Here is a 16,113-nt window from a genome sequence, read left to right as displayed (position 1 = left end):
ATATTTTTGTATTAAAATAATTGTATCATCCTTTACTTCCTGCATTCAATAACATTTCACATTCTAGCTAGAAATAAAGCTCTATCATTCACATGATCTATTGATGCCTGAGAGCTGTGCTCTGATGTTACAGGAACATGATCTATTTTTCCAACGCCCTTCACATTTTTGTTTTTGAGTTGATCAGCTCTGAAAATAAGACTTTTTAACACCATCTCCCAACCTGAGGGCACATTTTTAAGGCGTAAGGATGCTCAGAGTATGACCTGTTGAATCCTGACTGATGATGAACTCTGACCTCTCTGTCTCTCTCTGCCTCAGTCATGGTTTATGGCAATAGTGGGTTTCTGTTTGATTAGTAACTATTAATTACCAATATGTGGTCTTCAGGATGCCAAGACTTAAAAAAAAAAAAAAAATGGAATCAAGACTTAAGGGCGCTGAATTGTAAACATATAATAATTTACTGTTCCACCTGACATGCGCATGCACCAAAACAGGACTTTAATCATGAAGCCTGTTGGTGCTCTGTAGGGTCAAACAATGGCGTTTATGAAATCCTCTGAAGTCTGTAGACATAAACTGACCACTTCCTCAAGAGCCAATCCTGCATGAGGCATGTGCAGCGCTTTAACTCAGAGATGTGTGTAGAACAACCTGTGCAGTCTCTTTAATTTCTGTAGAATTTTTTTCCCTTTTTAAAAGCCTTTCATTGCGACATGGTGTCGCTTAAAAGTTGGCGTAACGCCTTAATTGCCACAATCCAACAGACAGTGCATTCATCAAAAATGCAGGACGCGTACCTTTCAACATCACTGCAACGTCTTGTCTCTCTCTTCCTTCATGATTTTAACACCTCACATCATCTTTACCGCATGTTACGTTATGGCAACACTGGCAAAAATGCATTGTGCCAAACAGATCTATGTAAAACACAGCACGCCATGCCACACACGGTGTAATGTCTGAGCTTACACCATGAGCATGTATGGATACCTGGCTGAATTAAATCAAACCTTGATGGATTTTTGAACCTGCTTCTAAACTTACACCAATGTCCACTCTGACACTCGGTTGATCTATTTAGATTTTGGAGGTAACAGGTCAAACGTCAGGGTCACTAGACCTCATGTTTACACTTTGCTTGTAAGTGTGATATGTAGAACATTCAGAGGGATAATATATAAGATAAAAAACAAACACCTCCACACAAACCAACCCAACCTTTCATCCCACCACTAACCAGTAGTCTAAGTATGAAATAAAACAAATCAAACCTGTTGGTAGATATATTCAGTATAACAACTTCTGGGTGAAACTTTTCACTCAAAAGTCAAAATAATTCTGCAGCTACACAGCATCCTTCATTTGCATTTCATACATAAGACCATGAGAATTTACAACAACAATGCTGTTTGTTCATGAGAACAAAGAGCCCAATCTGGCTCTTATTTTCATTCTTACTCCCATATACTCCAGTTACACGGTTAGCTGTGTGAGTTTTTAGACAGCATATGGCCTTGATATATATTTCAGTAGATATGCAAATCAAGATATTTCAACTTTATACCACAGTGCACTTGATTTAACAGAGCAGAATTCATCCATTAATAACAGCTCAAGAAAAAGTGGTATGTAACATAGCAATGTGCATTTTCTACCAGGTCTGTCAAATGTGATCCTTCTCTCTATGTCTGAGCTTTTGTATTCACCCTGTGCTTCCTGGATCTCTAATCCAGAGGGTATCTTCAAAAACTCTGCAACCACAACTCATCCTCTCTGCTGCAGCCTCTCAGAGTCCTCCTTCTGTTTATTACTCCCCCCGGCTCAGGGCAACATGACTGTAAAGAGAGGACGTCTTACTTTTCTGGATGAGGTTTGTTGTTGCTCCAGACAGTCTGAATTTTATCTCCCAGAGCCAGGTCAACAGCTGAGCTACCAAAATCTCTGTTTATGAAATCAGCCAATAAAGAGCTATATCTCAAATCTTGGGTGTATTTTTGACCATCAAGGGAAATAATTATATGATGAGGTTAATTGCTCCCAAATCTATTGTTGAATTTGTTTGTATAGTGAAAGTGCGTACATTTTTCTATTTTAATGTATAGCTGTAGCTGTTAAAAACAATAATGACAACATGCTTATCTGGTACCTTTAAAAAACCCCAAATTAAAGAATTATAATGTTTTAAGTAAAGCTGTATGAATTGTCTGTAATAAATGTATCAGCCCCAGGAGATACTGGTGATAAGGACTCAATAAGTGAGATACACCTGAGTAAGGTGCAGAAGCTAGGCTAGATGTTGCTGCAGCAGAGTTGGGTTAAATGTAGAGAATATTCTTTGCACTTCACTTGTCCATCAGCAGGCCACATTGTTCAGGTACTATTCTGCAGTTGCAGCATGATAGATGACACAACTAAATTCCTCCTACATTGTCTGTGTAGTGCTCTCTCCATGCCACAGTTTGCTCCTACTGACATGTGTGCCCTTGCCAACTTTCTCTGTTTATTTAGTGCAACCTAGCCCAGCTCGGCTCAGCCTAGCTCATAGCACATGGATTAGGAGGCCAAAAGGTCTTGCATAATTGAGAGAAAAACATACAAACAGCATGCTACTTTTTCCGTATGAGGTCCATTTGCTGTTCATTTACTTTAGACATTCTGTAGGCATAGTGATGAGATAATTTAATTTATTGAGCTGATGCTCTGTGTGTTCCTGTTTGAGTCGATATAAACAATGCTGATTGATGGTTATTGAATGCCGGAAGTGGAATCCACAGAAAATGGCAATACAGTCTGGCTGCAGACGTCTCTGATGGCCACTCTTGTAGTTCACCTGAGATGCCGTCTCCTCCAAAACAGAAGTGCTATAATTTTACAGTAGGAGATATTTTTTAATTCAACTTTATTCATAAACAAAGTCTGACAGATACATTCATATAAATAACCACAATTCATGCATTACAGACTAGGAAACATTTCATAAAAAAGAGAGAAAGATCAGAGGTCTTCATTATGTATTAATAATTAAGACTTATTAAGACTGTTTTGGAGTACACCAATGGTTGCTTGCCTTTGCTTCATTAGCCTAAACTAGCACACTAACTACAAAATCAGCGCTACTACTAGTACATATGGCAATGTACCTGAGTTGGCTTTAGCAATATGAGCTTTGGCAATATCAGCTTCTGCAACGTTACCTTTAGCAAAAGTAGCTAAAGCTAATGTAGCTACGTAGATGCTTTGTGGGTATAGCTTTAGCAACGTTAACTACCTTAGCTACCCAGCTACATTAGCTAAGTTACAAACATAGCTAAAGTAGCTAATGGAGCTACGTAAGCCAAGCTTGCTGTGTAAGAATGTTTTCATGGAGGACTATTTTTTTTTCCAGTCAGCAGTCTATCTGCTTTATCTTACGATCAGGTTTTGTAGGTCAGGTTTTTGACTTTTGGCATCCTAACAGTTAACTCAACCCTTACTTTACCCTACATGAAAGTTTAATCCAATTCGATTTTGAAAGTTTTAGCGTGTATTTCTGTTCTGTAAGAGACAGCATCTCAGATTAACGGTCTGTGAGAGTGCCTTTCAGATGTACGGTCTCCAGCCAGACTCCTCTCAAAAATGGACTTAGTGCCCATCTCAAGCAGAGCAGTGGGGAGCAGTATTTCTTGCATGCAGTGGAGACGGATCTCAGTGCCTGCTGTGGCCACACAAAGTTAAACTAGAACGGGTGTACAGACAGAAGCCTGTGCAGATGGACTAGACGGAATCTGGGGGCAAGGCTGTGCAGATTTAAATCTTTAAAAAGTACTCTTTGAGTCCACTTTCTGTAATTGATTTAATTCACAACCAATCCTCAAACAAACAATCCTTTTTTTGTTTTTTAAGATTTATTTTTGGGCATTTTTGTGCCTTTATTAGATAGAGGAGGACAGTGGATAGAGCTGGAAACAGGGTCAAGAGCGGGGGAGAGACATGCGGAAAAAGTCCTCAGGCCAAATTCGAACCCGGGCCGCCCGCGTACATGGGGAGCGCCCCCAACCACTAGGCCACCTGCTCCCCTAAACAAACAATCCTGATAATGAAGCTCACTTGAGGTCTGTTAAGGTATTGTTTTTCAGAATTAAGTTTTTTTTTTCTATCACTAGATTAATGTTTCTGTTCAGACTAGGGCTGGGAAATTACTTGCAAATAAGATTAAATCACAATTTGGCCTGCTGCTACTTTTAAATCACAGAGGATGCAATATTTCTTTAACCTGCAATCTGTGTCTAAATACCAGTTTAAAACATCTTTACAGCAGAAATGCTATGAATTATATATCATGCAGTCATTCTAGTGGTGTATTTTTAGACTGTTGTACAAAAAAAATCTTATTTTCTCTTTTATTGTATGTTTTTATTGTTATATATGAGAATTATACTAAAGTTATCATTCCCCTTAATACAACAGTTCATATGTCATTCGCAAAATGAGTCGAAATCATCTCATTTAGATATTTTTTCAAAATTGTCCAGCCCCAGTTTAATCCAATATTGGGATGGTTATAATATAGAATGAATTATCGCTTGTTTTTATGTGAAAATACATGAGATGAGGAACTTCAGAAATAACTGCATATTAAATCGCAATCGCAATACTGGGTAAAAATATCACAATTAGATTATTTTCCCAAATCGTTCAGCCCTAGTTCAGACCACCAAAAGAAATACAGTGATTAACTTTATCATTTTACCTTTGCAAGACTTAATTTGGAATCAAACAACTTCAATACAATTACTTTCAGATTTAATCCTGCATGCAGTGGTGCTACATTTGTCACACTTCATGTAATCTCTGTCAGATAAGAGTCTTTGTCATTGACTGTCCTGCTGGTCTGAGATTATGCTCTGAGGTCTGTTACATTTCTAGCAGTACAGAGGTCATCAAACTCATTTAGTGCTCCTCTGCAAGCACAGACTGAGTTATTACAGTAGAAGTTAAAGTCCTGTATTATACAGAAGTCTGTGTGTCTTTCAAGTGACAAAGAAGGACGTAACAGTGATAAAAATGGACTCATTAATAACACATTTAAATGCAGTGTTAGGATTTTTTTAGCCTGTCCTCTGACAAAACACCCATAAGAAACAGATAAGATTGTCATTTATTTAATGTTCCTGTTAATGGTACAATAATCTTCTTTTTGAGTTTCACCTGCTTTGAAAAAAGTAATGATAAAGATTGATTAATTATTTTAAAAACCTAATTCTGAAAGGTTTAGCATTAAGCAAGTGGCAAGCCCTAATGTCGATAAGTGACATTAAAGAAAGTACCAGATATTGCTGTTTCTCAAAGGAAACTGAGCTTGTTCCAAAAGGGTTTTAATTCCTACTGTGCAGGGAGTTAAAATTAATATGGAAATCTGCTGTTAAATTTAGAGTTTCAGCTACTTTAGGCAGTGGACTTGACCTTCATGGGTATCAAACCTCTTGTCTAAATATGGTCACTTCTGTGTCAGTGATTAGAATACGTGCTTTAGTAGTAGAGTTGACTGGCTTTCAATAAGAAGTTTGGAGGTTCAGCCCCCAGCTCCTGCTGTCACATGTTGTAATGTCTTTAGTCAAGATGCTGAGATTGCTGCATTGTCAGTGGTGGGTGAATGGAGCAACACTGATGATCGCAGCCTCCGCCATCAGTGGATGAGTGGGTGAATGTGACAGTTATTACTGAAACGCTTTGAGTGGTCAGGAGACAAAAGAAGCGCTGCAGTCCATCTGAGCATACAAGTGTAGATGTTTAGATATCTTAATACTGTGAATAGATAACTCCAGATAAACTGTGCATGTATTCTCAGAGGGTGATTGGATGTCTGTCACATTCATGATGGTGACAAAAATAAATATGATCACAGCCTGGTGAACACGGCATGGGGTGAATTCTTTATTACATCTGTTTTGATTATATTAGGGCTAAGAGTTATTCATAATCAGAGCTGTGGATGAGTTGACCAACTGTTTTCTAGTTGGGTGAGCATAAACAGTTTGGTGACCACCGTCATCCACCTTTAAACACTGCTTCATAAACCCTCTAAGTAACACCACTGTGACTACGCCCATGTTTTAGACAGTCTCATAAGACTCTATATCTTACTTTTATGTTTTTTTTCTGTGTAGCTTCTATACTCACAACCTTTCTTTTTAGAGTGGAAATTTTATTACACATTGTTTTCTGAATATAAATTACACCCTGAATATTTGACTGAAATCTAATGTGTAAATCGTTAATATGACAGTAATGGTGTTTTATCGACACTTCCATAAACACTGTGCACAAAGCCGGCCTCATAATTGTTTTTCATCACTGATCCTCATTTCTCAACACAACCTTCCTGGCACTGCTAGAGAGTGATGATGTCTGCTTTGGTCTCTCTGTGATACATTGCTGCAGGCTGGTTTCACTGGCACAGCACCCAGTATTCACAGGTGCTTTGGGAAATCATTTGTATTATTATTCAGTTTCAGAGCCCTGTTCAGTTCACTGTGTGTGCTACCGTCCAGTGCGACTTAAATGATCGCATCACAAACAGCTAAATCATGCGTCTGCTGCACATCCATAAAGCAGAGCTAAAAAAACAAATCAGCATGTCGTGATTTGAGGCTTGACCATTCAGCCAGTGCTTTCATGCAGACATGAAAGGCCAAAGTTGAGTGTTTTTAACTCTGCCTTGTGTTCAGGGTGGACAAGGACTCGTGCTTTCAAGGTTTATCTATCAATAATTTATGGCAAGATGCCACACAAAGTTACGTCACAGCTCACTTTAGGTTTAGAAGAAGGGTAGAGAAGTAGAGCTGGTTTAACTGCACTGCATCCACTTTTTTAAAAGAAGAGCTAACTTCCTGCTAAAACAGCCGCCTCTAAGGACGAATTAACCAGCTGGTTTATGTGTCAAAGCTGCCAACATTACTGAAGCAGCAAACACAAAAACACCGCATAGACTGGCAATGACGGCACAGATTTTGGGGTCATTATGGTTTGTAATCTATGTAAATGAAAAGTTTTTGAGCCTCAAATCACTGGTTTGATTCTGTAATGGCAGATGAGGGGACCTATCTATTTTGTATGACTGCCAATGGCTATTTTTTTCTATGTAATTAAACCATGCAAACATTTTGTGTGTACTGCCAAGTGTTTGCAACAGCCAGTGCAAAATGAAAGAGTGCCTTAGTGCCTGTATGGTTCTTGGAAAGTGCATGATTTCAACATTCACACTTGTACTGTTTGTTTATTACCTACTTTAAAAAGTGATTTATAAAATATATCCTGATTACTTTGTGTACGTGTGTATTCTATGCCATGTTAATATGTCTTGTCTATGATATGTTGTATTATTTGACTGTTTTTTATTATGCTTTCTGTGGGAAGCACTTTGGTCAGTTAAAAGCTGTTTTAAATGTGCTGTACGAATAAAGTTTAATTGCTTACTTACTTTATTACAATTGCATCCTGATAACATTATAATACTGCTACAGTAGGGCTGCTACATTATGACAAAAATCATTATCACATTTATTTAACAGATACTAAGATCATAATTATAAAAAACACAATCACATGGTGATTTACAACATCTGCAACACATGCACTTATTAAACTTGGACACTCAACGCTTTGAAAAAAAAATCTCAAAACATTAAACAGCTTTTACATATGCTTTTCCTTTGTCTTTCCCTCTTGATCAGCCTGTTAAAAGTTTAAATCTGAGCTGAAATCAAGCTTTTATCAGACATTCCCCAAGTCATTAAGGAATTTATGTCAACCAAAGCTAAAACAACTTTAAAGGAGCATTGCTGGTACATTTAATAATCACGAGTGCATTGAAGTGTATGGGGAATGTTGGATTTAATCCACCCATGGGAAGTCTGAACACATAACTTGATTAAAAAGTCTTTTTCCTTGTCATCTTTTCTTATTCAAAAGCTCAGTGTCTCTTCTTTTCGTTGACTCATTTTCTCCGCTGTGTTTCAGAGACTTACCTAATTGGCCGTCACTTGTAGCTAATGGTAGGACAAGAGAAGCTGCACAAGTCAAGACAGATCACTGTAAATGTAAAGAATCTGCACAGGTTGAGATAGGAGTGGTTGGCTCCGGATCAGTTGTTAAATGTATTGTATATTTTGTTAACTTTTTCTTTTTTACACCTTTTATCAAGATGATAGTTTTTGCAGCGGGAGTTTTATAACCTGACATGCCAGATGAATTTGTTGCACACATCCATCTGGAAAACCCCCTATAGACTTTTTTAGACGTTTTTGAAAAGAAACCAACTCACTGCTTTTCTTTGTTCTTCTTTTAATGAATGTCGTCAAGTTCTTATAAAACTGGTGCTTTAGCAGCATCCACACTAATCTCTTTGCAAGATTAGGAGTTTTAGGCATTATGCAAAATTTAAAATGTCAAATTTGTCCTGAATATTTGCAAAAATTTGACCCCCTTGTTTTTGTTATTGATCTATTATTACATAAAAATAATCATTCCCTTCAATATAACAATTCATATCAAATTTGCAGTACAAATATATATATTTCAGAATTGTTCAGCCCTAGTTTCATATTCCTAATACTGTCTTGGGTTAATCTGACACGCCAGATAGTGTGTGAAACACATCCATCTGGGAAAGCTTCAATAGGAAACGTTTGAGAAAGGCTGAGGCTTTGAAAAAAACTCCGAGTGTGATTGGGTGAATGTTCTGTCTGTCATATCTCTACGGGCCAATCAGAGCAACAAAACATGTGACGTAGCCACTATCAAGCTGCGTGTGCGCAGCTACTGAGGAATAACGCAAAACATGGCGACCATAGACACTCGACTTTGGTCGTTTTTGAAAAGAAAACAACTCACTGCTGTTCTTTGTTCTTCTTTTAAAGAAGAAATGTTGTCAAGTTCTGATAAAACTGGCTCTTTAGCAGCATCCACACTAATCTCTTCCTCCGTAACTACACCAGCTCTTGCTCCTGCTTGTTTACGTCACGACTGATTTATTGCCTGTGGGTTTTTCAATATATATGATGAGGAATTTAAAAATAACTGCATATTAAACTACAATCAAAATTCTGGAAAAAATATCACCATTAGATTATTTCCCCAAATCGTTTGGCCCTGCTATGTACCAAATGGGATTTTTTTATTGGTTTTACAATGTATGTCAATGTAGTTGATGTATTTGTGTTGACTATAGATGGAAATTAGCAACTCACTAAATCTGGTGCAACAGTTTTCACCATAAAAGCTATTAAAGTCTTAGTAATTGATTAATACTAACTCCTTGAAAATATACAGCCATGATAAAAGGATGAAAACTGTGATTAAAAATCAGGGTTTTTCTGTGTAATATTGACTTCTGTGCTTTTCCTGAGTTCAATTAGTATTCTGCTGTTTACAAATGAATCAGAAGTTGTTTTTATTGCATTACTCACAGTCTAAAAAAATTCAGCATCTTTTTTGTTTTCATAGTAAGTTTTAATTTCCAAAAACGATAACAATTTGTGAATATTTAATTTAGAAGAACTTGGTAGGAATGTTACCAATAAAAAAACAAAGCTGTTCATTTATTCAAAGACAAACCTTTATGTAGTACTAGAAGGAAAGGCATACTCTTTAAATTATTTTAACTTTTTTTCCCTAAAGCTATATAATAAAAAATGTGAATCAAAAAAATACCAAATCACACACAATTCTATAAAATACAAGTATAAGATCTATGTGGTATCTCTTCTTTATATCTAGTTTCTTACTTACATCTGCCCTCTTGCTTTATCTGTTACATTGATTTTTAAACATGCTTTCAAAAATTAAAATGTAGGGGTTTATTTTATAAGTTTTATAAAAATGAAGGTAATATCATTATACATTGTCAAGTGTCATGGCATTCAAAAATAAATTACTACAGTGAATCACAAAGGATATTAAACTTATTTCTAAAAGGACTGACAGTGCTCTGCGTGCCAATTTAGTGGATCATCACATACATGTGCAGACACAGACACATCAGTATTTCATTCATGTCATTAAGCCAAATTTGAAGATCATTCCTGTGCATTATGACACAAACATTCAGCTTCCTCTCTGTGGCAGAATTTCAGAGTGAATGCACCGGCTCATTTCTCCCTCTCGCTGCACAGGACAGCCCTTTCAAGCCTCAGCCAAAGCCTGAAGCTGCTGGCCTGGTTTGAGTGTGCCTCTGAGGATCCGTCAGCAGCCTGTCTGTGTGCTGCCAGGTGGTCCAGAGGCATGACCAATATGCTGAAGCCACACAGACAGACAGACAGAAGCAGACAGACACAGACAAACAGACAGTCCCTGCTGGGCCTCTACGGAACTGCTAATCTGAGGTCCAGCCAAGGTCCTGCAGTCTTGTAGCTCTAGGCTCACTGTGTCACCCTCTGTTTCAAAACATTACTAAACCCATAGACTACATTAACCTCTAGGCAAGGGCGAGTACATTCAGTCTTACACAAGCAAGCGAGTAAACAACCCAGACTGTAAAAGTGAATTCAAAAGTAAGACACAGAGAGATGATCCGCCACAATTTATAACACTCTTTATACGCAGGGACAGGATGCTAGTTTATAATTTGTGTGATAAAATCATCATTGTGTCTAACTGTAAAGCAATCAGCAGGGCTGTTATCAGACCCATGGATCCTTAAAGCATCTCATTGCTACAGGAAAACACTTACAGGACTGATCTCCTGTCTCTCTGATGACTGAAGCGCTTCATTAGTGAGGATGGATATTTCTATGCCCTCTTGTAGGCTTCTCTCACCACAATTTACCATTCTAGAAACCTAGTCAGAATAAAGGAGGAGACGTCCTTTCTCTCGTCTTCTTGTTACTCTACAGCTGCATTATGGCAGTGGCATAACAGGTTAGTTCTGTTCAAGTTACCCCAAACAGACACACATGCTTGTTTGCACAAATATGTATTGACACACGCACCTTTTCTAGATATTTCTACAACAGATGATGAATGTTACCAAGCAGAAAACAACATCAAAATGTCATCCAAATCCAAGATAGTCTAGCTGCAGCCTCTTCATTTCTGACAGGCACTCTCACGACTGTTCATCTGAGATTCTGTTTATCTCAGAACAGACATGCACGCCAAAACTTTCTAAATTAAATTGGATTAAACTTCTGTTTAGGGTAAGGAATAAGGAAAGGGTTAGGATACCTAAAGTTTAAAGTCAAAAACATGTAAAAAAACTGTCCTGTCAAGACATGGTCACAAAATGTTTAATAAAGCCAAGTTAACAGTCTGCTGACAAGGAAAAGGTCTGCCCTTCATGGAAACATTCTAACACAGCAAGCATTGCTTTCATAGCTACATTAGCTGGGTAAGCTACATTGCTATGCAGCTAACAGGGCTATATAGTTAACAGAGCTAGGTAGCTAACAGAACTACTTAGCTAACGGAGCAAAGCTAAGTCCACAAAGCAGCTACGTAGGCTGCATTGGCTACATATCTATGTTGTCTGAGTAGCTGACTTAACTTGAGCTATGTTTAATTAATTGTGTTAGATAACTGAGCTACTTAGCAAACAAAGCTAATGTTGCAATGCAGCTAAGCGAAGCTGCTAAAGTAGCTGAGTAAGCTACATAAATATTTTATCTAAGCAGTTAATTTAGCTTTAGCTGTGTTTGCTAAAACTCACATTGCTAAAGCTTCGCTATAGATAACTGAGCTACTTAGCAAACAAAGCTAATGTTGCAATGCAGCTAAGTGAAGCTCCTAAAGTAGCTGAGTAAGCTACAACTACATAGCCAGCGTAGCTTTGTTAGCCTTAGCCAAAATTGAGCCATTGTTCATTCGACTAATACTAAAACAGATCTATGCATACTTTAATCCCAGATTAGACCTCTGACCTTTTTCTCTGTTTTTATTTATGGAATGGATTTATTTCATTAATGTAACTTCCAGATAACCTGACACGTCAGATGGATTTGTTTCACACATCCATCTGGGAAAGCTTCAATAGGAAATGTTTGAGAAAAGGCAGAGGATTTGAAAAAACTCAGAGTGTGATTGGGTGAGTGCTCTGTCTGTCAAATCTCTACTGGCCAATCAGAGCAACAAAACACATGACGTAGCTGCTATCAAGCTGCGCGCGTGCAGCTACTGAGGAATAACGCAAAACATTGGAACTATAGACATGTAAGTACCCAACTTTTGTCATTTTTGAAAAGAAAACAACTCACTGCTGTTCTTTGTTCTTCTTTTAATGAAGAAATGTTGTAAAGGTCTGATAAAGCTGGCGCTCTAGCAGCATCCACGCTAAGCTCTTCCTCCAAAACTGCACCAGCTCTTGCTGCTGCTTGTTTACGTCTTAACTCTGCTGCGCCTGACAGCACTGCCCCTAATTGCTGACTGGTCCTGTCACTTCCTAACCAGGCCCAAACGGTTCAGATGGGAGCTTTGCAAGATGGATTCGCCTGTGAAAAACACGGAAATGGGCGTATCCATCTGCTTTGCAAGGTTAACTTCCAGACATTGTTTGTGAATAAAGCTGAATTAAAAAAAATCTAAAACTCAAAATACATTGCACTGGCAAATTACAGCTTTCCATGATTAGAAATACTGTTCAAATTTTAATCATAATTAAAACCATTTGCGATAATCCACTTTTACATCCCATTATTCTATATCACATGTCCAAATAGCATGCAGTGAGGGTTTGTTTACCAAGCTGATTTGAAAATGAGTCCACATGGGACTTAAAGAAAAACTTTTTATGAGCAGGACATATTGCTGTCTCTCTCCTCTGCTCCCTGTCTGTTGGAGGACAGAACAAAACAACATGCAGTGGTACAGGAAGAAGCACTTTCAAGCACAAAATACTGCACCTTTCTGAACAATTGCAGCATGATTAATCTTGGAAACTAAACACAATTAAAAATTGCAATAATTGACAGCCTTGGTGAATTTACTTCAGTTAGACTATCACTACCTTTTTGAGCATTTTCAGCACATTTTAACAGTACTGAGATAATACCAATAAGTGTGATTATTCTTGTTTAATAATGGTGAAATGACATTTTTATTTTGTTATATTTCTATAAACAACACAGAGGCCTAGTTTAATCACAGACACACATAATATGTCTAGGCCTGGGTCATGGGCCCCCATGCAGCCCTGCCCAGCTGGGACACAGCTGTACTGTCTGCATGGTCTGTCGTTACACCACTGTGTCAATGACTTTGTATGGTAAACTTGTGCCTTCTTGAGCTTTCCCTATGGAGGCTTTGTTCTGTGTTTGTACTGAATACACACCAACCAAGTTTTTCATCCAAGTAAGAGCTAGAGATGGTTTGCACATTATTTCAAGTACTGCAGTATAAGAGGAACATTACACGACTACAAACAGTCGACAATCTCTTCACACATTGCTGCCAAGAGTAACAATGACTGAGTGCTACTGCTTCCATGCATGCTTCAGAGGGATCATGAAGAGTTTGATGTGATCATTCAGTCTTAGAAATTAATCAGTGATTATTTGTTTTAGCTTTGACACAGGTTAGAGCACGTCACAGTGTGTTCTGGGTAGACATGCTACAGTATTATTCCTCCACCATGCACATTTGGCCCTGGTAAATGTGGCTTAAAAGAAGTGTTATATTTGACCAAAAATTTAGACTCCCTCAGATGTGCGTGTTTGCAGAGTGAGGATATGCTCATCACTATTGCCTTGTCACCTGCTCCCCTCAGGGAGATCAGCCCTTCCACTATATGCCAAATTTTAGCCAAACTATGCCAAGCTCCCTAATTTAGACAGATCAGGCCACTGACCCTTTAAAGAAATTAAGAAATACACAAATTGGCTTGCTACTTTGCATTCACTTAAGCTCTTCCATCACTTAACTTGCTGCCACTTCATCTCTTCATAATTATTTTTCACTTCAGCCAAGTGACACTTTTCCAATGAGTTTAGTATTTCATAAAAACAAGAGAATGAGGCCTTCTGTGACCTTGTTCTCCACAGCCATTAAGTGTCATTATCACAGTTAATTTTCCACAGATTACCTGCGTGAACAATGGCCCATGTCCACAGGGGGAGGCAGTATTACTCACCCTGATGCCCAGCTCCACATTTTCTCCCCCGTACACCTCCATTCCCTCGTCCAGCAGCCCAATCTCCTCAAAGTACAGCCTATCTACCACAAAACAGCCAATCAGGGCCGGGCTCCTGAGGGATTACAGATGATGAAGATCAGTTTTGTTCCTCTGCACAGGTTATATATGTTAGCTTGACACAGTTGCTATGGTAACAGCAGGGCTAAGAAAAAAGACCTTGCTTAAGTAGAATTTGTCCATAAATGCTGCATGAATTAGCAGGGCTGACATATGGTTGACTTCATCTGCATCATACTATTATTACTCTGTGATTCAGGCTTAATGGCACAGCAGTGCTCACTTACTGGATTGGTGCGCTCTTGTTGCTCCTGTGCCACCAGGTTTTGGGTGGGTTGAGGTAACGACACCATAGCTCCCAGTCGAAGCCGTGGGCTGACAGCGGATACTCCTCAATCTCGAATGTGTCATACTTGATGTTATCAAAAGATGGAGAGATTATTCTGGTTCTGTCTTCTTTTATTCTCTGCAGGATGGGTTCAGCCCTTCAGACATGGAGAGAGAAAGTGGTTTTGCTGTGAATGTTCGTCTTGACAGGATCTCTTCATTACCTCTGGATCATGCCCGTCATGTAGAGGGGGATTTTATAAGAAAATAATTTCAACATGAGTTCTATCCAATTTATAACTCTGACAAAGCACTACTTCTTATCTGACAACTAGATGTTTTTTTTTTTAAATTCCCATTAATTTAGGTAGAGAGAAAAATATCTTCCTTGTGTTGCAGATGGATGAATCCCAGCAATAAAAAGGGTGTTCATGCAGATATGCATCTCATTTTTCTTTTTCCTAGAATAAATGGCAAATATGAATGAAAGACAATGTGAGATCGTCTGATTATTTTGCTGTAAGGAAACTGATTTCCAAATCTCCTGCAAAGAACTTTCCCATAAGGTAGGGCTTATTTCTCTGCTGATTCTGTTGTGTATATGTCAATGAAAACACCTTCTCAAGATGATCACCCTACTTTATTCTAACAGTCAAGAAAGCATAACACGAAATAAGTAAGTAAACAATGCACAGTAATAAATAGAAATTCATGTACTATCTTTTAGAAGACTCTTGTAGCCAAACTGTAACAACAAACACTGAAACATTTCCAAACATAATGAAAACTATGGACAAAATGAGCAGCTATCGTTTTATCTTGATTGTCTTGTTTCTCATGATCATGGGAAGCCAAAATCACAATTGATGTTGAAACCTGATTTATTTTCCAGCACTCAGTTATTGTCAGCTTTGTTGGGAAATTATGTTAAAAGGCAGCATTCTCTTAATGTTTTCTGACAACATTGGTGCCAACCCACATACTCAGCTCTGCTGCTCATCCCATAAATATATGTTCCTTACTAATGTGGCACCATTTACAAGGGAAATAAACAGGCATTCCAGCAGTATAGGATGTATTGTAAATTTTTGTTGTAATGTAAATAATCTACCAAATACTTTTTTGTGTCAAGTTTAGTTGTGCTAGTAGGCAGTTGGAAGTCAGAAAGGTCTTTTTGAGTCCTGTCATTATTTTTTGTCATAACAAGAAACGTAAAGTGTCATTTTTCAAATTCATGCAGTCAATTATCTGTTTAGTTTCTCATTGAGTACTCTGTTACTGAAAAAATTGCCTATTATCCCTCAACTTTTGTCACAAAAAACGAGTGTGTCTAGCGCATGCCCACGTAAACATAGCTGTGTCAGTGTGTGAAAGTGGCTGGCTGATTGAGCTGGTGAGATGGCAGAGAGCATGAGATTACCGTGTAGAAATATGTCCATTATGTTGAATAGGGGGATGAAAGGGAAATGAACACCATGGGGAAACTTATGTCCAAAAGCTTGTGTTATATTGTTTTCATTGAAATGGCTGAGCTGCACATACAGTTTTACCCACAGCCTGTGTGTAATGTTGTATGCTTCTGCCTAATTGATTGTTAGAGCGTGGGCCTATTAAATAGCTGT

At 38.1% G+C, this 16,113-nt stretch overlaps 1 protein-coding gene across 1 annotated transcript in view; it reads right to left on the bottom strand.

Moving 5' to 3' along the window:
* galnt18b (UDP-N-acetyl-alpha-D-galactosamine:polypeptide N-acetylgalactosaminyltransferase 18b) overlaps window positions 1–16,113 on the bottom strand; it is a 153,355-nt gene that overhangs the window by 37,457 nt on the left and 99,785 nt on the right. The window contains exons 5-6 of the mRNA XM_041788138.1: window positions 14,452–14,649; window positions 14,105–14,219 (exon numbers count right to left, since the gene is read on the bottom strand). Of these exons, the coding sequence (XP_041644072.1) occupies window positions 14,105–14,219; window positions 14,452–14,649 (313 nt within the window). The remainder of the gene's footprint in view (window positions 1–14,104; window positions 14,220–14,451; window positions 14,650–16,113) is intronic.

Source organism: Cheilinus undulatus, linkage group 1 (genome assembly GCF_018320785.1).
Source record: "Cheilinus undulatus linkage group 1, ASM1832078v1, whole genome shotgun sequence".
NCBI lineage: Eukaryota > Metazoa > Chordata > Actinopteri > Labriformes > Labridae > Cheilinus > Cheilinus undulatus.
Note: the sequence above shows the minus strand (reverse complement) of the source record. Positions and strands in the feature narration are given on the sequence as shown.